We start from the raw sequence: 26,092 nt of genomic DNA, 5'->3' as shown, positions 1-26,092 counted from the left end.
GAATGTAATTTTGCATAGATTTGTCATAATTAATTTGATATGACTAGTTGGTAGTGTAAAAGGGTTCCTTATATTTTATTTTCATGCTGCTATTGATGACTGTATACCATTTGGGCTGTCGATCTTTAATTGTGGTCGAGAGAGACCTCTTGTGGACATTTGGAGCATAGCATGCTCAATTGTTTACAGCAGCAGAGTTGTTATTGTCATTATTTCTTTGTTTATTCAAACCATTTGAACTAATAATATTGATTCTTTTAATGTAATTTCCTTCAGATAACCACAACTTAAGAATGACTGAATGACTGGTTATTCATATTGGACATAGAATTTATGTACCCATCTGCCTTTACTCCTGTGGGACGTTATTAAAGATCGTTGACTGAACTCCTGGATTGCTGCAGTTTTTTTGACAGGAAAATAAAGCCAGAATTGTGTATGCAAGCAATCATATACATATATTAGCAGCAAAACACATGAAGGTCCAGGCTCGACACACAGAGAGGCAGATTAAGGAGCAGTTAAAAAGCTTCTAGAAGAGGAAGAGGAGGCCAGGATGGAGCTTCGTCCTCTTACAGACATGAAGCTCATTATTTACATCTTCCAGATTTGATTTAAAATGAGACTTTTTACAACTACACATAACACACATAAATACGTTTAAAATCAACATGTTTCAGATTGTTATTAATACATGTTTTATATAAGCCTCATCTCTATTTCACAAACACAAAGACCAATTACTGTAACAGAAATATTTTATTTAAAAAGCACATAATGGCTCAATAACTGTTAGTGGTACAGAAAGTGAAAGTTTCAGGTACACGATGCATTTAGCATTAGTATAAAGATACTGCTTAGATAGATAGATGTACTGTATTCCAGACTTAGGTCCATAAAAAGTCTCTTTTTAAAAACAACATATAAAAGATAAAAAAATTAAAAACACAATAAAAAACACCCTAGTGACCTATTTTTAAAAGGCACTTATACCAGTGCTCCCAAAGCTGAGACGTGCAGCGTGTTGCACTCTACACAATATTTACCAGTACCAAAACAATTTCATTTTCAGAATCATTCAACCAGCAAATAAACATATACATTAAGTTTCTCAAAACAGATTACAGAGTGTTTACTCGAGCAGTCACAAACATTTCAGTAGCGCTGGTCCATCTGGGCCTTTTTAACACTAATCTCAGAGCGTCATTAAAAGCCACTTGTAGTCTCTGAAGGCTCGATTTTTTATACTTCAACCACAGATGTGCAGTGTACAAATGAGAACAATAAGCTTTAAACAGAGTCAGCTTCACTCCATCAGTGCAACAACTGAATTTACGTGACAATACATTTGCTTGCACATACAACATACGACACTGATGATAAATGTCCTCGTCATCTGTCATCTGGTCTGTGATCACGTGTCCAAGATATTTCACTACAGTGCAGATATTCAGAACATTACCTGACAGTTAAAAGTCAGGAAAAGCCATATGTTTATCTTCCTTAGTTCTGCAGATCATAAACACTGTATAACCCTAACCCTAACCTGTTATACTTTACATCATATTGTTGCCCATACAACTTAAATTCATGTCAAGCAGTAACAGTGATTAATTCCAGTTGATATAACATTTGTTAACTAAAAAAATAAAATAAATGTGAACAGCACAAATACAGAAAGTAAATGTGACTGCAGTTTATACAGCTCCATACTGGTCCTGCTCACTGCAAGGCACGTTGTCAGACTGCAGAAACTACAGTTGTTGGCTGGTTTCCATTTAAAGGCTTGAATGGTATACTGGTTTCATCATCATCACCTCCGTCTGCAGGAGAGAAAACACAATTATATTAAAGAAAATCTCAACTTTGGAAACACAAGTTCTTCAGTAAACGCATTGGGCCCCATGTAAAGATATCACATTGGGCCCCATGTAAAGACATCACATTGGGCCCCATGTAAAGATATCACATTGGGCCCCATGTAAAGATATCACATTGGGCCCCATGTAAAGATATCACATTGGGCCCCATGTAAAGACATCACATTGGGCCCCATGTAAAGACATCACATTGGGCCCCATGTAAAGATATCATATTGGGCCCCATGTAAAGACATCACATTGGGCCCCATGTAAAGACATCACATTGGGCCCCATGTAAAGACATCACATTGGGCCCCATGTAAAGATATCACATTGGGCCCCATGTAAAGATATCACATTGGGCCCCATGTAAAGACATCACATTGGGCCCCATGTAAAGACATCACATTGGGCCCCATGTAAAGATATCACATTGGGCCCCATGTAAAGACATCACATTGGGCCCCATGTAAAGACATCACATTGGGCCCCATGTAAAGACATCACATTGGGCCCCATGTAAAGACATCACATTGGGCCCCATGTAAAGACATCACATTGGGCCCCATGTAAAGACATCACATTAGGCCCCATGTAAAGACATCACATTGGGCCCCATGTAAAGACATCACATTAGGCCCCATGTAAAGACATAAGAAACAAGAAATTCCCACAGACCTCCTTCAGTTACACCAAGTAACATCTCATTCAACACAATGCTGCTCACCTGTTTTCTCAGTTAGCAGTCCGGTTGTTTCATCATCACGGGGGTTCAGCCTTTTGTTCCAGGCAGCAGGAGAAGGAAGAACTGAGTTAGTATGAATATCTGCTAAAAGTTGACCTGCATTGATTAAATGTCAGATAAAAGAGGAGAGAAATGCAAACACTCTGAATCTTCTGTGAAGATATTAGCAGTAACTAATATTTGGGGAGCAAATGTTACATTAATGTTTCACTGTGGACTAAGTTTAACTAACAGGTTCATTTCCACTCATGGACTAAACCCACCTTTAAGAAACATTGGCTGACATATTGTGGCCCTCTCACTTCTCTCTTGTCTTTCTTTTCTTTGTTTTAATTTGGAGCCCTGATTTTATTTGATGAAGCTGTTGGGACATTTTGCTCTTGTAGCTCCTCCTCACTCACAACTCACTGCTAGCAGTGCTGCCTGGTTTGGAGACAGGACTGAACCATTTCATGTCAATAGAGGGGGGTGTTTGGGCAGTACAGAGGCTTTGGATGGTTCCATTTAGCCAGAAACAAGAAAAGTGAAGCTTTAGTTTAATAAATATTTAGTTTATTAGTTTGATTAATATATTTTAGGGCCCCTGTCAGTTACTGGCCCTTAGAGTCCTCCTAACTTTCCCCCCCTCACGGTTCCCCTGGTGGCAGCTACAACTGTTGGATTTCATCTGAGGTATTGCAGTCCTAAAGTAAGGAAAAGTAATCAAGTTACATGACTTTAATATTGTGGTAGTTGGATTACGTTACTGACTCCATTTTTTTAACAGGTTACTAGTAACTGTATCAGAATCCATGTTTAAACCCTCCAACCCTGGTGGCAGCTACAACTGTTAGATTTCATCTGTGAGACCAAAGGGAATTATATCATATTGTTGGTGCCATATGCTGGGATAGTCGGGTTTGTGTTTGTGTTTGGCCTCAGCTGTCAGTTTTGCACCTTTCATGCACGTCACGGGGGGGTGTGGTCATGGAGCAGTGATTGAGTGATTGAATGAATGGGCATATATTCACCTGTTTATCGCGGCGGCTGTATGGAGAGGGGGTGAGCAGGGAGAGCGTATTTTTTGTTGACCGCTTAATCTAACTACAAACTGAGTACCTGAACATCTTGCCGTGCCTTGCCTTGTTTGTCTGTTTGTTTGACGTTGGAAATAAATACACACTCAGTCGGAAAACACGGAAATGGCTCTGTTGTTTATGTAGCGAGTCAGCAGTGCAATGCTCCCTCACTTAGCCTCTCAGTGACTCCGTTTTCTGTTTTGAGTCACTATATTTTGTCAACAAAAATCGCGGCTACTACACCCAGACGGGACACTTGGAAACGATCACGCCACACGATCACTGCAACGCCAGACTCATCGCAACGCGGACTTCAGACCGGTAGGCCTGTATCACTCGCATTCATTCATGCTGTGTATTTTGGATTGAACGCAGTTCGATTGACAGCGCGTCCATTGGGGAGCGCTGCCCGCATGCGAAAGTCCGCTGAGACACGCTGCTCGTTGAGAGTGAATATCTGTGGTGTTCCTTTTTCCCCAATACCTATGGATGTGAAATAAATGATCTGTGGAAAAGGGAAAAATTATGCTGGGTGTATTGTTGATTCACTGCGCAAATCACTGAGCTGCTGAGCTTAAAAAAAAAAAAAAAAAACCCGCAATATGAGTGAAACAAAGGAAAGAGTGGAAAACAATGAGTTTGAAGCAGTGGATGCCAAAAGAAATGTCAAACTCACTGCAAAAGCCTTGGCAAATAAAGTTGAAGATCTACAAAAGGAACGTAAAACTCATGTGAACAAAATAAAGGGCTTAATACCTGCAATGAAAAAGCTTATGAAACAAAAGGAAAATGCACAGGAGTTGAAATCTCAGTTGCAAACTCTCACTCAGCTCCTTGATACTGCTGTTAACCTGCATCAAACAATAATTCCACTGTTACCTGAGGATGAAAAGGTTAGACAGAAGGATTGGTTCTCAAGCATTGAACATTACAGCAGTACATTTGAGAATGATGTGATTCAGTGGTTGGAGGAAAAGGAACATGTTCCCAATCCTGTGGAAAATGATTTGGTTGCAGCAACAAATGATGTGTGTCACCTTCAAATGGATGATGCCTCACAGGCAGCAGCACAGGACAACACAGGCCCCATCACACTTTATGGAGGCCTACAGGATGATGTGAAACCAAGTGATAGCATATCAAATGTGCAAAGCAGACGATCTGCAAAAAGTGCTGCAAGTGGAAAAAGCTCTGGAAGTGGTAAAAGGTCCAACGTATCAGGGACTTCTTCTGCTCGCATCAAGGCAGAAGCTGATTTGGCTGCACTGATGGCACGGCAAAAACTTCTACAGGACAAACATGCACTGGAAGAGGAGGAGGAGCAAATACGGAAACGTAAGGAAAGGCTCAAGCTGGATGAAGAAATTGCTGCACACTCTGCAAAAGTGAGTGTGCTAAGGGCTGCTAGCACATTTGGTTCTAAAAACACTGTAACAGACCGGTCCAATGCAATGAATTCTTACCTTAAAAACGAACAAGGAAAAACAAAGTTCAATATTGACGCCGCTCCTTTCATTCCTCAGAGGCTGGAAACATCTAAACAGCAATCTAAAATCATGGACAGCAAACAGGTGACAAGGCCTAAATCAGACAGGCTGACCCACGCGGCTCACTTTCAGCCTCCCGCTTTAAAGCGCCACCTACCTGAGTTTAATCCTCAGCCCAATGCTCTTAATGATCAGATGCATCATGGAAACATTCTCAACGTTGGAGGTTCAGCAAGCAGTGGGGAGCAAAACAATGTTGTTGATATCATGAAAAGACAGAATGAAATAACAACACTACTGATACAACAGCAGCAACGAGCATCCTTGCCTAAAAGAGATATTCAGGTGTATGATGGTGACCCATTGCAGTTTCATACATTTATGAGAGCCTTTGAAAATGGTGTTGAAAGCAAGGCCACCAGTCATAGTGATTGCCTGTACTTTCTCGAGCAATTCACCAGAGGTCGCCCAAGAGACCTTGTAAGAAGCTGCCAACACATGGATCCACACAGGGGCTACGCTCAGGCCAAAATCCTATTACAAGAACATTTTGGAGATGAACAAAGGGTTGCAGCTGCTTATATGGACAAGGCATTGTCGTGGGCCCCGATTAAATCAGAGGACGTGAAGGCGCTTCAAGACTACAGCTTATTTCTCAGAGGCTGCTCGAATGCAATGAACAAGGTGCAGTATATGTTTGAAATGGATATGCCTGTTAACATGCTGACAATAGTAAAGAAGCTGCCTTACAAGCTAAGGGATCGATGGAGGACAACTGCTTGTGAAATACAAGAGAGACGTAACCAAAGGGCTACATTCAATGATATTGTCCATTTCATCGAAAGGCAAGCAAGGATTCTAACAGACCCAGTATTCGGGGACATTCAGGATGCATCACCAGCATTAAACAGAGGCATGAGTCGAACCAACTTAAAACCTAGACCTAGGCCAAAGGGAAGTAGTTTTGCTACAACTATGACCACTGTACAGAACAATTACACAACAACAACGGGAAGGAGACCAGACACGACCTCATCAGTCAAGAAAGTTTGTCCGTTTTGTGAGGGTGGACACACTTTGGAGTTTTGCTCTCGATTGGAGAAAAGGGCTCACGCCGAGAAGATCACTTTTTTGAGGGAAAAGGGAATGTGCTTCGGCTGTTTGTGTATAGGACACGTCAGCAAGGACTGTCGAAAGCGTCTCTCATGCAAAGTGTGCAGTTTGAAACACCCCACACTGCTTCACATCCACTCAAAGGAAAGGGATCCAGTGAGAGAGGGAGAACCAGGCGCCGCAGTGGGCTGTGCTCTGGTATCCAATGGGCTTACTGGGGCTGGTGGTCATGACTGCAAGCTTCCTATAGTTCCAGTACAGATTAAATCCAAGAAAGGTAACCATGCAGTGGTTACTTATGCCTTCTTGGATCAGGGTAGCACGGCTGTTTTCTGCACAGTAAATCTGATGAACAAGCTCAACCTCTCAGGGAAGAAGACACGAATTCTCTTGCGGACAATGGGTCAGGAGAAGGTTGTTAATAGCTATGTGATCACAGGACTGGAGGTGGCTGGCTTGGATGGGGAGACATACTGTGATTTGCCCAATACCTATACCCAGGAGTGTATGCCAGTCCATAAGGGAAACATTCCATGTCAAAGGGATCTTACGAGGTGGCCGCACTTGAGAGATGTTCACTTACCTGACATTGACTCCGAAGTTGAGCTGTTGATTGGAACAAATGTACCAAAGGCACTGGAACCACTACAAGTCATCCGTAGTGTGGAGGATGGACCTTATGCCATTAAGACTATTTTGGGCTGGACTGTTAATGGACCACTGGGGGGAGACAGTGGTGATGGAATGGATGTTGCGACCGTTAACAGAATCTCAGTCCTGAACTTGGAGGAGCTCTGGCAGCAGCAGTTCAGAACAGATTTCCCAGAATGTGGCTATGATGAACAACCTGGTCAGTCAAGAGAAGATCAAAAGTTCATGAGGTTGGCCCAGGATTCGGCCAGACTTGTAGATGGCCATTACCAGATTGCATTGCCCCTGAGAAGTTCTGTGAACATGCCAAACAACAAGAAGGTTGCCGAGCAGCGTGCCCTAAACCTAAAGAGGAGGTTTAAAAGGGACTCGTCATTTCAACAGCAGTACACAGATTTTATGAATGACATGGTCGCCAAGGGATACGCAGAGCAAGTACCTTCAGATGAGCTGGCACGTAGTGATGGAAGGCTGTGGTATATCCCACACCATGGTGTTTATCACCCTCAGAAAGGAAAAATCCGTGTGGTTTTTGATTGTGCAGCCACTTTCCAGTCAACGTCTCTCAATGCTCAACTGCTACAAGGTCCAGATCTCACTAGCTCGCTGATTGGTGTCCTGGCCAGATTCAGGAAGGAACCGGTGGTGATCATGGCAGACATAGAGTCTATGTTTCACCAAGTAAGGGTACCAAGGGAAGACGCTGACCTATTGAGGTTCCTCTGGTGGCCCAAAGGTGATGTCACCCAAGACCTAGTGGACTTCAGAATGTTGGTACATCTTTTTGGTGCGACCTCCTCACCAAGTTGTGCTAACTTTGCATTGAGGAAATGTGCTGAGGACAACGAAGAACAGTTCTGCCAAGAGGCCATTGAGAAGCTGTTGCATTGCTTCTATGTGGACGACTGTCTGGTATCGACAGCCAGTGAGGAAGAAGCGGTGGCGCTGTACAGTGACTTGGTTTCTATATGTGCTAAAGGAGGCTTTAAGCTGACAAAATGGATGAGCAATAGGCGTGCAGTGATGGCAGCAATCCCAGGAGATCAAAGAGCAAAGGGCATAAAGGACTTGGATCTGGACCACGACCTATTACCTGTGGAGAGGGTGCTTGGGGTGCAATGGTGCATTCAGTCTGATGCCTTCAAGTTTAAAATCCTGGTGCAGGACAGGCCTGTGACGAGGAGGGGGATCCTTTCTGTCATCAGTTCGATATATGATCCTTTAGGAATCCTGAGTCCCATTGTCCTCTCTGCTAAAATCATCTTGCAGGACCTGTGCAGGCGGCAACTCGGCTGGGATGACCCTATACCACCATCAGCTGCACAGGAATGGACAAACTGGTTAAAAGAGCTTCATCAGTTAGAGCACTTCCAGGTTTCTCGGTGTCTAAAGCCCCCAGATTTTGGAGAAGTCACTGTGGCACAATTGCACCACTTTACAGACGCAAGTGAAAACGGTTATGGTGTAGTGACCTACCTACTCCTGCAGAATGCACGTTCACAGTTACATAGCAGCTTTGTCATGGGAAAGTCCAGGGTGTCTCCTCTGAAGTCGGTCTCAATACCTCGTATGGAGCTCACAGCTGCTACCATGGCAAGTCGTCTGGACACCTTTTGGAAAAGGGAGTTGCGCATGTCATTAACAGAGTCAACATTTTGGACTGACAGCACCTCCGTGCTAAAGTACATTAAGAACGAGACTTCAAGGTTCCGTACCTTTGTCGCCAACAGGGTCTCAGAAATACTCAAAGTGTCACAGCCATCTCAGTGGAGGTATGTAAACACTCTAAGCAATCCTGCAGATGTGGCCTCCAGAGGGCTGAAGGCTGACACATTCCTGAGGAGTGAGACTTGGTTGTCAGGACCTGCATATCTTCTGCATCCGGAACAGGACTGGCCTGTGAGTCCAGATTGTTTGGGTGAACTTCTTCCAAATGATCCAGAAGTCAAGGTCAGTGTTGCAGTGAATGTGGTGCAGATCTCAGAGGATGTGGATGCAACCACTCGACTAATCCATCATTTTTCCTCTTGGACCTGTTTGAGAAGGGCTGTGGCTTGGGTTATCAGGCTAAAGAACTTGCTGCGGTGTCTTAGCCAGAGGAGGAAATGGTCTGACTCAGCAGCCACTCAGTCTGAGCCATGGGAACAACAAAGATCGTCCTCAGAGCAGGGAAATGGAGAAGTCAAAGACCTCACATGGAGAGGTTTCCTCACAGTAGATGAGTTGCTGGATGCTGAAATGGAAATCATCAGATTTTGCCAGAGGAAGAGGTTTCCCAACGAACTCTCTAGTTTACAGAGTGGCGGAAATGTGAAAAAGAATAGTCACATCTTCAAACTCTCTCCTGTATTGGAGGATGGTATCCTGAGGGTTGGTGGACGATTAAGTAGGGCAGCTTTACCTGAAGATGTAAAACACCCTGCTATTCTGACCAAAGAGCTCCACATTTCAGACCTTCTCCTGAGGCACATACATCAACAGGTTGGTCATGGAGGACGCAACTACATGTTGTCCAAGTTGCGTCAAAGGTTCTGGATTCCAGGGGTTGGCACAGCCATAAGGAGGATTTTGTCAAAGTGTGTTGTTTGTCGGAGGCTGCAAGCTGCTCCAGGGTGCCAGCTGATGGCTGATCTTCCTGCTGACAGGGTCTGTCCAGACGAAGCTCCATTCACCAGAGTCGGCGTGGATTACTTTGGACCGTTTGAGGTTAAGAGCCGGAGGAGGGTAGTAAAAAGATATGGAGTCATATTCACCTGTTTGACAATACGAGCTGTCCATATCGAAGTGGCTCCTTCGCTGGATACAGACTCTTTTATCAACGCACTACGACGATTCATGGCAAGGCGTGGCCAAGTCCGGGAAATTCGGTCAGACAATGGAACAAATTTTATTGGAGGAGAACGTGAGCTGAGAGAGGCCATCAGGGGTTGGAATCAAGCTCAGATAAATGATGTTCTTCTTCAAAAGGAGGTAAAGTGGGTTTTCAACCCTCCAGCTGGATCACACCATGGTGGCGTCTGGGAAAGGTTGATCAGATCCGTGCGGAAGGTCTTCAATTCCATCTTTAAGGTGCAAAATCTTGATGAGGAGGGACTGCACACTGTCCTCTGTGAGGTGGAAGCCATCATTAACGGTCGGCCAATCACCAAGGCTTCAACCGACCCTAATGATCTCGAAGCTTTAACACCTAATCATCTTTTGCTGTTAAAAACCTTCCCTTCCTTGCCACCAGGGGAATTTCAAAGAAATGACATCTACGCTCATCGACGCTGGAAGCAGGTCCAGTATATGTCCAATCTATTCTGGAAGCGATGGACTAAGGAATATTTACCACAGTTGCAGGAACGGCAGAAGTGGACAGGTATCAAGCGCAACTTTGTGGTAGGAGACGTCGTGCTTATCGTGGATGAAACAGCACCGCGGAACTCGTGGGTCATGGGAAGGGTCATCCAGACCTTTCCAGACAGAAGAGGATTTGTGCGTAGGTTGCTGATCAAGACCAAGACCAGCTCCTTGGAAAGGCCCATAACCAAAGTCTGTCTTCTGCAGGAGGCGGAAGTCTGACTTCTTGGTTCTGGGAGGACGTTTCTGCTGGGACAGTTAGACTGACTTTATTGACCGACAGCACAACATGGTTAAGATTACTCCATGAAGTTGTGTGTTTGAACTTTTGGACTTGACTAGACTTGACTTTTCTTTCAGGGAGAAGAGCGCATTGATGAACTATACCGATGGACTATAAACAAGGGCAATGGTGGATTTCGTTATTTCATGTGTCTTGTTTATTTGTTATATGTAATTATTGCAGTAATAATAATTAGGGGCTGGGTTGTTGGTGCCATATGCTGGGATAGTCGGGTTTGTGTTTGTGTTTGGCCTCAGCTGTCAGTTTTGCACCTTTCATGCACGTCACGGGGGGGTGTGGTCATGGAGCAGTGATTGAGTGATTGAATGAATGGGCATATATTCACCTGTTTATCGCGGCGGCTGTATGGAGAGGGGGTGAGCAGGGAGAGCGTATTTTTTGTTGACCGCTTAATCTAACTACAAACTGAGTACCTGAACATCTTGCCGTGCCTTGCCTTGTTTGTCTGTTTGTTTGACGTTGGAAATAAATACACACTCAGTCGGAAAACACGGAAATGGCTCTGTTGTTTATGTAGCGAGTCAGCAGTGCAATGCTCCCTCACTTAGCCTCTCAGTGACTCCGTTTTCTGTTTTGAGTCACTATACATATTGTTGTTGATGTTGACTGATTCATGTTATCGCTCATCATAGTCTAACAAGTGGAGTTCAAACACACTATAACTCCAGTTTACAGCAGTTTCAGGTCAAATAATGATGTGTCTTCTACGAAAGCCAACAGAAAGATAAATAAATTATATTACAAACATTTCTAAAGAATCAGTTGTCTGCTAATTATGATTATATAGACACAAAATATTAGTTAAACTCACCTTTCATAAAAACCCACTGTTTGTACACAATGAGAACAACAGCAACAACAACAATAACAGCGATAACTATACCAGCAATCTGCCCAGCTGTGAGCCCTGAAACAGATAAAAAGGTAAAGTAACAGTCAGAATCAAAGTGTCCATCATGTTCAGACATCATAACCTACACAAAGAGAACAACTAAAGGTGTGCATGCTCCTAAAATCTCCAATGATTGACAGATTCAAACAGCAGTGAGATGACTCTCAGCAGCCACAGTGATATTAGCATCCATCTTCTGAGCAGTTTCCTCCTGCTGGGCTCCACAGCTCAGAGGTTGCTTTTGGTCACAGTAGTGAGGAGGCTCATGTTGTTGTAGCATCCTGCTGTTTCTGACACGTGTTGATCCTCAGTAGGAAGGATGTTTCAATCACTGTCCTGTCACTCCACTTTAGGCTTTTTACAGCTGACTTTTGCTACACTCCTGTCGTACCTGAGATCTGCACATGTGTGGAAATCTGTCCATAGTCCAAGTTTTCTACATCCTGAGCCGAGGCTCACAAGTACAAGTCTGTGATGGACTCTGGATTCACTCTTGGGAGCACATCTTCACTTTATGATAGTTGTTGTCGTGGCTACTACTGATAAACTTTATGTTTCACTGAGCAGACTGAGACATTAAGTAGCACTAGCTCACTAACACAGACTTACACAACTACTGTCCAGTAATGTGAAGATTTAAAGCAACAGATGCTTCTGGCTGGTGGGTCGACTCTACAGCTACTGAAGCACAATGAGAGCAGAGCCATACAGTCTGCTGTTATACAGCATGAGGCTCTGCAACACTAATACACTTTACCTCATTTACATTCAGTTTGAGTAAATATTCTAATTCTTTTACACATGTTCATATCTGATAAATATTTAGAGATTTTTATATTTCAGTTTAAAATGTTTTTGAGTTCATTGACTGTGTGTTCAGTCTGAGCACACACTGACATTAATCCACAACTAAAAACATGTTAACTATTAAAATCATTTCAATATTAAAATATAATCAGGAAGAATCTCACCAGGGAAATGCACGTATGTCTCAGCATAAGCCTGATAGTGGATTTCGTTCTGTGTAGCAACACAGCGATAGTAGTCGGCCTTGGTCACAATAGTTTGGAGGGTGATCTCGTAGATTCCTCCTCTGTCTGACTCCAGTATTACTTCAACAGGAAGTTTGTGTCCCTCTCCGTCCTGCCAGTGTAATTCAGGTTTTGGAAAAGCTCCTCGAACTTCACAAAATAGCTGAATCCCATCCTTTGTTTGATTAATTATCGTGACAGACAGCCGTGCTTCAGCTGTGAACAAAGTTTAAAAGAAAAAGTTGTAAAGAACAATTAGAGGATTAGACATGAGCTGTAATACTGGGATGTTTTTGTCCAGCCTGTCTCTGCTTGTATATACCTACCTCAACACACCTGAACAATCACTGCATGAAGCTGGACGTATTTAACAGGTTTTGGAAAGTGACTAAATGTTTCAGACGTAGTGACACAATCTGTAATGTGTCACAAATATCCAGCATGTTTGATAAAGAGGGAATCACTCCATACATGGTTGTAGCGCTGTGGGGACGAGGCCCTGCCAGATGTGTTTCTGACTATTTGACTTGAGTCCATCTGGGACTCTTAAACCAGTCACATCACTAAATAAGTGTTTTATCAAAGTACTCACCAAGAACAAGAAGATTCACGTAGAATGTTTGACTTGGCTGAAGATTGGGAAATTCACAGGTGTAGTTTCCAGTGTCAGCCACCTTCGTATCTCTGATGGTTATGGAGGCGTCGCCTGACCTCAGTTTATTTGCAAAATGTGAGACTCGTCCTTTGAACTGCTGATCTTGACCTGTATTAATGTGATTAGAATGATCTCCAGCATTAAACTGGAACACCTGACGACCATCTTTCCTCCACACAAACTTCTCGCGTGAAATACTCTGTCTGCTGCTGAGTGAACAGGGTAAAATGACGTCACTTCCTTCTTTCGCTGGGATGACTTCTGGCTCTGGAAAACAAAAATCAGTATGTTTACATGCAGAATAATCAGGTTAAGACAGACATATGGAAGTATGTTTTCATGGCAACATATCAACTTATGTCATAACAAGAAACAAATCCTTTGCTCTGTCCTGCACATATCATACTTACACTTGTTCATATTTCACTTTTTTACATCTATTTATGTTTTATCTGTTTTTGTCTTTTAAGTTTTCTCTGATTCTTATTTTTCACATTATTATATTATTCTAGTGTTTCATCACAACCTGAGGAGAATATCACACCCATTAATAAATAATAGTTTAATATAATTTCGTTGTACTTCTGTACAGTGACAAATAAATATGATATTGATTGATATTGATAATAACATTTAACTAAATGATGATGATCTTCAGCAGTGACTAAGTCATCAGACTATCTCTGTCAGTACATCCAACACACTAATAAATATTACACCTGGTTGAACAAATGAGTGAGAGAAAGAAAGAGAAGCAGGAGAGAGCGCTGCAGATGGAAGAGGAAAACTGAACTAAACAAAGTCAAACTTCATTTCCCAGAATTCATCCTGATTACTACGAGCTAAATAAAAAGACAGTAAGGACGAAGCTCTGAACTCCACTCAGACAGCGAGCACACCCAGAGTTCATCTACTATACTGCAGAAATATCACTGTCCACAAATATAAAGCATGTTTGATACAGAAGACACAGCTGCTCCACCATGAGGACCACGCCCCCACCTGTTTCTAGCTATGACGGATCATTATAGATACTGTAGAAAAGGCTCCATGTCAACTCTATCCCAGTCATTGGTGGTTCTAGACCAGTTTTAATTGAGGGGCCAGCTTCTTTGTTAGAGGGGCACAAACAACCTCACTGTATTATTAATCAGAGCTGTCAACTTTTCAGAAGACCTTGGAGTGAGATTTGAGGAGTATTTGGGCAGACCCCCAATCTTTTTGGTCCTTTCATTGTGGCCACCATACATCAATAACATTTTACTCAATTTATACTTTAAGTAAAGAAACATGACTATGTACAGCATGGACGTAGGAAGCATTTTTATATGTGGGTGGGATAATGTAATGGGGGGTCTGGGGAGTGATGTCATTTCCTGTATTCTGGAGCCTTTTAACAGGTGTTTTGACACCAATGGATTCATTTAATAATTAGAGTAATATACAGGCGAGATAGTCATTCGCAAATTCTTATTTTTTTGATGGTTGGTGGTGGAATTATTTAGTGAGCATATTTCTCCTCAAAAAGTAGAATATTTGTCAGTTTTATGAGTCAGTTTATAAATGAGGCAGCCAGGCTTTTATGAGTCAGCTCCTGCCCATAAGAGACTCAGGTGTAGTTAGCTGAAGTTAACTGATTACTACCAGTGATGACTTATTTCACTGTTATTTGAAAAAACAACTTTATGTCTATGTGGTCTGGGGGAACAAACATCAAACCAAGAGACTGTCAGTCAAAAACACAGAGTCCTCTCTACAGTAACAACCAAAAACGTACCATTGACGCTTTTTAGCAGTTAGAAAACGGAACAGTGTGTAGAGACATAAAGCGAAAATACCCACACGCAGTGAGGGAGGAGACGTTAATGTGTTCACAGACTTGGTGCTAACTAAGGGCGAAATCTTCAGTCCGACTCTGAGTGTACTTAAAAATAAAAATGTCCTGACCGCTCTGATGGAGTTCAGGTTCATCCATAAATTCTGCTTTATTATAAACAATCCCACATATAAACCTGAGTCTGTGTGTAACAGCTGATCTGTGTAAATGTGCAAATGAACATTAATTGCCATTAGATCCGGATCGATCTGGTGTTAATGAAGTTACCACCGCTGTATCGCGTGCGTAAATGCGCACAGCCACAGGTGTTTTGAAAATCGTGGCTGACGTCATTTTTACTTCTACAGTTGTTATATCACCTTGTGACAACTGATGGGTGTAATTGCGTGGCGTAATGGTTAAACACTACGCTCTAATGGTTTTGCAGTTGGTGACACACTCGGTATCAAATCCCGTGTTTGGTGACTTTCTATTTATTTATTTTTATTTGGAGATGAATACAGAATATGGTGACCAGTATTTCGGATCCCACAATTGTACTTCACAACATGAAGCAGTTTGTCTGGATTAACCAGGTGAAGCGAGAGATCATCAGATCTTTGGGTCAATGACGTATAAGGATTTACAACAACTCAATTTTAGAATAATAAAAACCAGCATATCTAATGCAGTAGTTCAAACATTCAGAATGTTGTGTACCTGAAGATTCATATTATAAATTTGAAATTAAGTGATTTTAGTGGGTTTCTCAAGAGTAATTGTCACTGGCCTTAAAAAAAGTCTTGAAATAAATTAATTTACTAAACACGCTTCACATCTTTTCTTTTTTTTTTTTTTTTTTTTTTTACAAGTTTTCAGTAATATAAGTGTTTGGAAACAAAGTATTTGCATTTTTTTTTTTTTTTTAAATTTTTGTAAATGATGATCTTTTCTTTATATAAGATATTTCAAGATGAATCATGGTCGTGACTTTTTTTAAGGGCCAATTAATCTTGAAAAACCCACTAAAATCACTTTCACATTGTAATATGAATTTCCAGGTACACAACATTCTGAATGTTTGAACTACTGCATTAGATATGCTTGTTTTTATTATTCTAAAATTGAGTTGTTGAAAATCCTTATACGTCATTGACCCATTTACGGAAGTACATTCAGGCATTCGCCAATGTTTATAAACAAAGGTAACCAGTTAACGTGGAAACCAGTTGATTTGTAACACCGGCAGGACATCTTGACACATTTTAATCGTTTTCCGCCAAACATCTTCCTTCTCCGACTCTTCGACTCCATACAGCCGTAGATGTTTCCAACTCTGAGATCCTTTGACAGTCGTTCACTCGCTTCTCCTCGTGTGAAGCTCTTTTCTCAAGTTTGGACACTTTATCCTTCATGTCTTTGATTTCAGCACAAGCGAAATCAACAGTCTTCTCAGTGTTGTCAGACCTTGTATTGATCAGTGCTATAGTGAGGAAACTATATCACCTGAGTGTGTATGATGTTTTCATGTTAAGCAAAGAAAAAGTTTACTGGAACTTTTACTATTTACTGTTATAATAAAGTGAACTTTGCAGAGCTCGGTGAAAGCGTTGCTCACCCCCCTAAATAAATAGTTTTCTTACCGTTTTCAGCACCAAACGTTACTTCAGAGCCAGTCAGGAGACAGAAAAACACCAGAAGAAGCAGCTCCATAGTTAGCGATAACCGAAAGGAAATGCATGGGATACATTTCAAAATAAATGAATGCACTTCCGGTTGAATCATTTTCTTCACAAATGCATTATTTAGTGAACTATATGATGTAAAATCTATCAATTCCTTGTCTATAGTATATATTGTTTTTATTTATATATTAAAATTTTGTTTTGTTTGTCGTTTTTATTCTGTGTTTTCCTTTTATGTTGCACATGCATGAGCCCCAACGTGGGCATTTTGATTTATTCTGTCCAAATCTAGGACAAAAGGCCATCCATAACCTGTGTTAATTCAAAGAAGAAAAAAAAGCTTTTGATTTGGACAATTGAAGCATTAGCCTTTGTCTTTTTCAAAACACTTCTCATTAATGATTTGCCATATATGTAGACTAATATACACTGCACTGCGAAACTTTACAACTTAGTCATTACGAAAAACAAACGGTGGGTGACATGACTCGGGGCTCAATTGTCTTTGTAGCCGACTATAAAGCTGAGGATCTTGGAAAGAGAAGGTCAAATAGTTGATCAATGAAAACAATGTAGGGCAGGAATAACATTAGTCAGTGCACACATTTTCTTTAAAGTTATTACTCATATTCATAAGCCAACATCTCATAGGCCTATACATTTTATTGTGTACTATACAGTATATATAGTACAGTACTGCCTTTTCATTATCATTTAACTTTGATTTTATTGCACTGCTCTTTTTCTATATATTTCTTTCAATTTGTTTTTCTGTTTTTTTATTCTTAATCACCATAAATTTCATGTTTGGTTCCATGTCTATGCTAATTATGTTCTTGTGCTGCTGGAACACTAAATGCCACTAAATACTATCCTAACTCTTGATATCTACAGTATAATCCAAGTGAATTATTAAGTGATCAATGAGAAAAACATTAAAAACACAAATCACATGTAACAGATGGAATATCATCTTTGTAATTTTTGTTTCTTATGTTATGTATTTTGTTGTAATATGTAGTAATTTCACCAAAAATCCACCATTTTTCTGTTCTTGGTATTGGGAGTACTGTATTAGGTTGTATTCTAGCGCCCTCTGCTGGCCATTAACAGACATACTGCTTCATTTCCCGTCTCTCGTCAGTCTGCATTTATCCTGACTAAGAGAGGTATGTATTCATCTCCTGGCAGACCTGGATCAGGGCATCAGCGTCAGAAATACTGATACAGAACATCCCATAGGTGTTCAAATGGATTAAGGTCAGGGGAAATGAGGGCCAGTCAATGGCATCAATTCCTTTGCCATCCAGGAACTGCAACACACTGGACACATGAGGCATGTGACATTTTCCTGCAACCGGAGGAACCCAGGGCCGTAAGAAGGTCTGACAATTACTCATCCCAGTACGTTACAGCATTCAGGGTACCATTGGCTACGACATGGAGGTTTTCGCGACCCTCCAAGGACCTGCCTCCCCAGACCATCACTGACCATTCATGCTGGGTTATGTTACAGGCAGCATAACGTTCACCACGGCGTCTACAGACTCTTTCAGGCCTGTGCTCAGTGTGAACCTGCTCTCATAAGTGAAGAGAACGGGGCACCAATGGCGGACCTGCCAATTCTGGTGTTGTCTGACGAATTCCATTATAGCTGCACAGTGCTGGCCCTCGTGCCCCCCCTCATGGAGTCTGTTTCTGACAGTTTGGTCAGAAACATGCACACCAGCAGCCTGCTGGAAATCATTTTGTAGGGCTGGATGTTCATGTAACCTGCTGTGATTCTTTTCAACTACAACATTTTGTGTGGAAACCAATAAAAAGTGAAGCAGGAGATGCGTTCAGATTTACTGTCATCATGTTCTAGTTCTGATCTCAATTTTATCAAATGTAACAATACACACAAACTCTACAGGATCCATCACCTTTATTAAACATTTGTCTTTGTTCTCTTCATTTAAGTTTCTGTATAACAGATCAATCAATAAAATGCAGTTTTCTCAGGTGTTAAAATGTTTGGCCACTAGATGGAGACTGTGTCACAAGCTGCAGGAGGGTTTCATAGTGTGATCTGGACTGGATATAAACCAGGCTGAGAGGCTGTAATCAGAGGTGCTTTGAGGTCAATTCTAACATACTAATGTTTAGCAGATATAATGTTTACCATGTTCACCATCTTAGTTTAGAGTACAGCTGAGGTTGATTCGAATGCCATCAGTTATGCAAGTATTTAGTCATAAATCAAATTGTTGGACTTGGACTCTATGGCCCTAGATGCAAAGTCAGAGGATCACCAGAGTCATTATAATTCATCATGAGGGGAACACGAATATGGGAACCAGATTTCACAGCAATCCTTCCAATAGTTGTTAAGATATTTCAGTCTGGGCAAAACTAACTAACTGAAATCACAAAAAAATAATAAATATTGTAAAAACTCTCAACAAAGCTTGGTGGTCTGGTCTACATAAATGACAGGAAGCTCTTCTGTAGAACTGACTATGGATTTGGAAAGTTAAAAGGTCTTATATTTAATTTATTGGTGTTTAGAAAAGGAACTGATGCTCTGTGAAGCAGACGGTTGGAACAAACGCCGCCTGTGGAAACTAAGTTAATTTGCGGTGTGAGTCGGATGAGTTTAGAGAACAAAGATCATGGCAGAAAGCTGCTGTGGTTGCGGTCATGTGTCACACATTTAACACTAACCACAAACAAATGGTTGTCAGAAAACAAACTCCATAAACAACAACCACAAGACTGGACCTCCATCCAAGTTAAACCTGAGGAGAGCTGCAGCCCTGCAGCACTGATATTCAAGTTTACAGATCTGAGACATTTTGTGGCACATTACCTCTATTAGCTGTGTGGGAAGGCAGAAAATGTATTTTATCTCCGTGTACACAAAAACAAACAATATCATAAAACAATAATAATGTGTTATGATCTGATGCTGTGGTTAAAGTCTGATTAGGTTTTGGGAAAGATTATGGTTTGGATTAAAGTTATTACTTCCCTAACGTTAGGCCGCCTTTGTATTCATGGCAACAATAATAACCATTGGGTTAAAGGACAGGTTCCTAGTGTTAACACTGTGTCTTAAAACCAGCAGTCAGGTGTCCATATGAGCAGTAAAGAGGTTTTCCTCTCTGTAATCATTCCTCCTGTTCATACTGACAATCAAAAGATCTCCTTCAAATGTGCTTTCAATGTAAAGTGATGGAGGACTAAATCCACAGTGTTTCCACACAGTCATTATAAAGTAGGTGATCAGCTTCTATTGAGCTTCATCAGTGTGAGTTAGTCATATCAAGTGATATCTGACACATTTACAGTGTTTTTAGCATCAGATTCCCTCTTAGTGTTTCCCTGTTGAGCTGTGGTGGAAGTATAGTAACAAAAAGACTTCTGCTACTAAAAACACTGTAACGTTGAAACATAGAAGATGAAGATTTGACTCATTCAGACGGCTGAAGCTTCATATTAGCTTCAGATCAACTTTTAAATCCATGTTTCCACAGAAGGAGGACTGTGGGTTTAGTCCTCCATCACTTCCATTGTAAACATTATGAAGGGATCTTCTAATGGTCAGTATGAACAGGAGGAATCATTACAGCAAGAAAAACACACTTAATGATCATTTGGGCTCCTGACTGATGATTTAAGAAACACTTGAAGAATTTTGAACCATCCTTTAAGGTTAAGGGATAATCCCGGTTACGCTTTTTAAAAAACTGTCCCCCACTCATGGTTGGAAACAGGAAACGAACAGCAGCCTCCTGTGGCTCCACTGTTGGGTTAATGCCTCCATCCACACCTCCTCCGCTGAATGAGGAAATCTGTCCACACTTCATCTGAACTGCTCCACATCACAGTTACAATGGCTTCTAGATGGCAGCTGTCACTCAAATGTAACTATATGTCATTATTAGGTGACTGACATTACAATCATCATCACTATTGTGTTGTTTGTCTTGGGAGGACAATGTATAAATTGTACTATAAGACATTATCATCGGTTTCATTAAGCTTCAGCCACAGATCTACTTTCAAGTGTGTTTCTGGTGCTTTAAATAAGTGTTTAAGTTCTTTCATATTTTTATTATTTCAACAGTTAAAAACATTAACCGTGTAGTGGCGTTCAAAATATGAAGAAAAATAAATGAATAAACTCAAAATAAGATGACCATTGATGCACCTAAGAAACGATTCTCACACAGGCAAAATAAGTCCATTGTTCAGGCAAGTATTACTGTACGTTTCTTAAGGTTTAGTTTACCTTTTTTTTTGTAAGCAAACAGACAAAGAACGCCCTTCTCTGTGCCTGCTGGTCATATACTTGCCCACTTATAGAAGTAGATTCACCTTGTGTGACCAAACCACCCTGTACCTTCAAAATAATACTCAACACTCACTGTACTTACCCTTAGAAAGAGGGTGCTATCCCTCTGAGAGACTCACACAGACACTCTATTCAGGCTAAATGTGCTTAGCTGTGGGGACTTTTTGTCAGTAAAAGGTGCAAAAAGAAGATGGACTTTTGTGGCAGTTCATTTTCTGGGTATGGCGCACACACGTCCTGTTATCAGTAATAATTTGCACAAAAAGTACAAACTTTAGTTTCAAAGAAAACTGTGTTCAGAAGAATTTGTCTCACAACAGGGAGACGTGTGACTGTAAATGATCTGAAGCCTGCTGCCTCTTCCTGCACCAGAGTGTGAGGATGTGGGGGGGGGGGGGGGGGGGGGGATTCACAGCCTCACATCGTCTACCTCTGTGACAATACAAAAAAATAAAGCCACGACTTTCTTTCCTGTAGCAACAACAACTTAAAGAAATACTCTCACATCTGACACCGACGGACTTTTTCTCAGTTCTCTGGAGCAGCTCGAAACCACAGAGAAACCACCGACTGTCTCTGAGATGCTTCACAGTTTCAGCAGCTTCCTTTAAACACGCTGCAGCTGATGCATTGTGTGAAGTATCGGAAACAGCCTCCATCCCTCACCACAACACTGGTGGTTCACCAGTAACTGCAGGTCACAACTTAACGGCAGCTTTCTAGCAGCTCTGTAGGTCGTAATGATCCAGCAGTGACCTTTAGAAAGCACAATTCTTTTGATTTATACTTTGAGAATACAGTTTTAATATATAAAGTCCTAATATATAGATTTGGAAATGTCATTGAATTCAGTCATATTTTTGACATACAAAAGGTGCCAATATTTTGAGAATAAAGTCCTCATATTTTGACTTATTTGTCCTAATATTGTTATAATAAAGTTGTTATAGTTTGAGAGAGAAGTTGTAACATTTGGAGAATACATTTCCATATACTCTCACTGGCTTCCTCATCAGGAACACCTGTGCAATCTAATTCAATCCAATACAGCAGCTCTGCTATAAATTCTACATATATGAAGCTTAAACATGTTCAGTTTTTGTAAAGTAAAGATTTGTAAAGGAGATAAATCTACTTTATATTTATTACTGGGGTCATACTGGGTGATGATGGTGTGTTAAGGTGCATTATATTGAATGGTGTTCCTAATATTTTGTCCACCTCATTAACATACATGATGGGGGCAAAATATTAGGAACACCGGTCAATATAACCCCAGTATACCACCATCACTTTGTACACCCTCAGTAATAAATATATAGGTGAAATGTGAGTTTGACCCATTTTTAAATTTGAGAGCTGTAAAAAACCCTACACACATTGCTTTTTGCTAAATCAAACATTTATTAATGACTGGCGAGGAATTAATGAATGCGAGACTAATTGTGAGTCACAATATGAAGAGCATGTAAAGGGTTAACAGAATCAGAGCTGTATTGTATTGAGTTAGATTGCACAAGTGTAACTAATGAAACGCTGGTGACTGTGTGTGCCATGTATGAAATGCTCCTTAGACAAGCAGACTGTGAGGGACAGTCAGCTGATGTTTTCTGGGTCAGTTGTTGCCATGGAGACAGTAAACAATCTTCTAATGATATTATATGGGGAGAAAATCGACTGGGCGCTGCCTGAATAACAGAGAAGTTCAACTCAGGCCTGATCGTTGAAAAAATGATGATACCAGTACTAATCCAAGTACCTTTAAAGTAATACTGATGCCAACTGAGTACTTCATTCAAAGCTTGCCTCCACCGCCCCAACCTCCATCTGTCTGATTCAGGGTCCCATTATCAATCATAATGTCTCGCTTTTGGCCAACTGCAGGGGGGTTTATATTGTGCTTCCTGTTTTAGCTCAGCATGCTGCGGGCTAATCCAGGGAGCATCTAAGAGTGGAGCCTCCAGCACCAAGTAAAACTGTATTTAAATTTGTTGCAATAAACAGTTTGTTCTATGACGAGTGTTCCCGATTTTAACTTTCCTGTTTGTCCTCCCAGGTTAAAATTGACCGAGTTTGGTTTGACTGTTTATAAAGCATCCCAATTCTGTGTTAGACCTTTTTTGTCAACGTCATCACAACATGTTACCACAGGTTTACACTTTTTATTGGAAATTATGGTCTAATTTTTCTTCTTTAATACATCTGAGGATACCACTAATGCAGTCGCTCTATTGAGGCCCTGTGGCTTTCGGTCCAGAGCTGATATCGTCAAACGGTGCCCAACACCCTCCAGTTAGCGGATGTGAGTGGCGGCCAAATCACTGCATATCAGCTCCAGGCCTCCACCCCTCCTCCTTCTTTTTATGCCAGAGCCAACAGGAGGCTCTTAATGAAACTATACCTAGGACAACAGGAGGGTTAAAAGGTTACCTCGTTGTGGTACAAGGTTCGGTTTTTAGATGATATTGAAATGAAAATGAAACCAGCACAGGTGACTCATTTTAAATCCGCCTCCACCCAGAGGAGTGTCGAATGGTTAATGTGTAACTATCATGATCTTTCTATCAGCTTTAAAGCACAGTCCACATGTTGTTACTCAAACTGGGATCATTAATTATGTAGACGATGTGTTTTTACTCCCATAATTATCAATCTAACTTTCTGTGTCCTTAAATAATCTGTGAAATGTTTCCTGATGTCGACGCTGGAGAAGAAAAGAAAAATGACAGCCATCATGTCGGGTAAACATCTGAGGGCACAAGCTGCTCTGCTATTCTCATGTATAAATAGTGAAGTTTACTTAAGACACATTTCACAATCCCGACGTACACAATTCACTCGACAAACACAAGATAAAAAATGGAAGAAAAAAAAAACCTGTGAGTGTTTGAGGTTGTGTGTGAGAAGAACATAATGAGATCAAAGAGAAGACTGAAGGAAACAGACAGGGAGTGGGTCTGCTTCACATTATACACACTGAAAATAGACTTGATTGGTAGTTGCAGTACACACACAAACACACACACAAACACACTCTCTCATTCACTCTGATTACTTCCTTCATGGTGCAATTTTATAGATCTTCCATTGAGTCAGTTTTAATCTTTTCAACAGGATCCTGGTATGGCAACCTGGATGTCCAAAACAAAAACAGACAACAACATTGCTAAGGCCCCCGAGAGATCCGTCCTGCTTATCAGACGTCTTTTGTCACCAGGTCTTAAAGAAGGAAGGATGGATGTCAGGGAGCCCAGATCATCCTCTCTTTGTGGAACGTCTTCCTTCAGGATTCCCAGAGCAAAGTACAGATAGAGTGTAGATTCCCAGCCAGCATGTCCATGTGGTCCCATAAGGGTTGAATTCGGGCTGCAAATATGGGTCCCAAGTAGGTTTGTCCGCAGTTTCCATGGTGACCCCACCTGTGTTTGCCCATATGGGCTTCAAGTGAGTTCTGACTGGGTTTCAGGTGGGGCCCAACTAGGTGAGACCCATGTAGGCCTCATATGTTTCCCCATATGGAGTCAAATGGCACTTTTCCACTACACAGTTCCAGAACGACTAGACTCAACTCATTTTTTTTTGTGTTTCCATCAGGGATAGTACCTGGTACCTGCTACTTTTTTAGTACCTGCTCTGCTGAGGTTCCAAGCGAGCCGAGCCGATACTAAATGTGACGTCAACAGACTGCCGGCCACTGATTGGTCAGAAGAGTTGTCATGAGCCGTCCCACACAAGAATCAAACCCGGCATTAAATACTGGCAACAGCGTTACAGCTATAAGGCTCAATTTTCTTGCTTTGTGTGAGACAGAAAGCCTCATACAGCAGCAAGTACACCATCGCCTCCATGTCCTCCATTGTTTATGTGTTTTGTGTCACGTAGAAAACGAAGTCACGGCAGTTTCGCGGAGCCGAGCTATGACGACCCCGCCCACGTTGAGTAGGTACTTTTTTGTTAAGGAAAAGGTCTGTTCTGGAACCGTGTCAAGTCGGGTCGAGCCGAGTAGTGCTAGAACTGTATAGTGGAAAAGCGCCATAAGTGGGATCAGAATGGACCTTAAATGGGGCCCATTTAGCCAGCCCACATAGGCTTCAGACATGGGGCCCGTACAGTTTGCCCTGTTTATGCCCACTTAGCCCACTTACATCTCTTATGGGGCTCATACAGTCAGCTCACGTGGGCTTCACATGTGGGGCCCATGTTTCTGAAGCCATGTGGGACCCGCAAAATTTGCCCAGTTCAAGCCCAAGCCCACGTAGCCCACATTTAACCCATGTAAGGCCCACATGGACATGCTGGCCGGGTTTTAATTGTCCTTTTTTTAAAGCATTGAATGGTCAATCTCCTGCCTATATTTGTGATTGCTAACTCTTTATGAGCCTGACTGCTGCCAGAGATCCTCCAGCAGGGTCCTACTGATGGTTCCTATATCTAGACGTGTCACTAGAGGGAACCGGGCCGTCGCTGTTCGGGCCCCTCAGCTGTGGAGCTCCCTGTCTGGAGATCATGAGCTGGCAAACTCAGTGAAATCTTTTAAATCTCTTCTTAAAACTCACTGTTCGTACGGCTTTTTCTTAACTGTTGTATATTGTTTATATTTTTACTTTGGATCTTTTATTTGCTTGATCTGTTTTATTTTAAAGCACTTTGTATATTTGTTTCTACATAAAGTTACTATTATTACTGCTATATGCATGATTAACTTGCTCAAATGGTGTTACCTTGCTCACACTCAGAGGGAACTACATGGGGGCCAGTGGGAGTTTGGCTCCTCTTAATAAGACATGAGCTTCCCTGAAAACATGATTTGGTGGTGTTTCTTAAATACTGACCACATGCATATCATTATATTTTCTATGATGTATCTTTGCCATCATGGATCATGCATACAATGAATGATGATGTAATGCAGAGCAGATAGACCCAAATGCAAAGTCTGCAGGCTGATAGAAGCTGAGAAAAGCATCTTATTGTAAGGCTGAGCAGGCAAAACAAAAACTTAGCAGGACCAGATTTGGGTAAAACAGGAAGAACCTGAACAGAACAGACTGAATCAAACAGAGGATCCAACAGAGACTGAACAGAAAACCAAGACTTAAATACACAAACAGG

General features: G+C 41.5%; 1 protein-coding gene across 1 annotated transcript; it reads right to left on the bottom strand.

The window, feature by feature from the left end:
• Nucleotides 1-930: 930 nt before the first annotated feature.
• Nucleotides 931-16,669, bottom strand: LOC133976614 (butyrophilin-like protein 2). Its single transcript, XM_062414865.1, has 6 exons — nucleotides 16,600-16,669; nucleotides 13,078-13,407; nucleotides 12,426-12,701; nucleotides 11,374-11,469; nucleotides 2,590-2,639; nucleotides 931-1,823 (listed from the first exon to the last, which is right to left on the bottom strand). Exons 1-5 carry the CDS (start codon nucleotides 16,667-16,669, stop codon nucleotides 2,635-2,637), a joined length of 777 nt encoding a protein of 258 aa, XP_062270849.1. The 3' UTR covers nucleotides 931-1,823; nucleotides 2,590-2,634.
• Between the last annotated feature and the right edge of the window lie 9,423 nt (nucleotides 16,670-26,092).

The sequence above is a fragment of the Scomber scombrus genome, chromosome 3 (assembly GCF_963691925.1).
Source record: "Scomber scombrus chromosome 3, fScoSco1.1, whole genome shotgun sequence".
Taxonomy (NCBI): Eukaryota; Metazoa; Chordata; class Actinopteri; order Scombriformes; family Scombridae; genus Scomber; species Scomber scombrus.
Note: the sequence above shows the minus strand (reverse complement) of the source record. Positions and strands in the feature narration are given on the sequence as shown.

Bases quoted from the DNA above. Each gene is read 5' to 3' on its own strand.
- LOC133976614 (XM_062414865.1), bottom strand. From the start codon at position 16,669: ATGGAGCTGCTTCTTCTGGTGTTTTTCTGTCTCCTGACTGGCTCTGAA. The intron at 12,702-13,077 runs GTGAGTACTTTG...CTTTGTTCACAG, and splicing joins CGTGAATCTTCTTGTTCTTG to CTGAAGCACGGCTGTCTGTC. The intron at 11,470-12,425 runs GTGAGATTCTTC...TATCTGTTTCAG, and splicing joins GACATACGTGCATTTCCCTG to GGCTCACAGCTGGGCAGATT.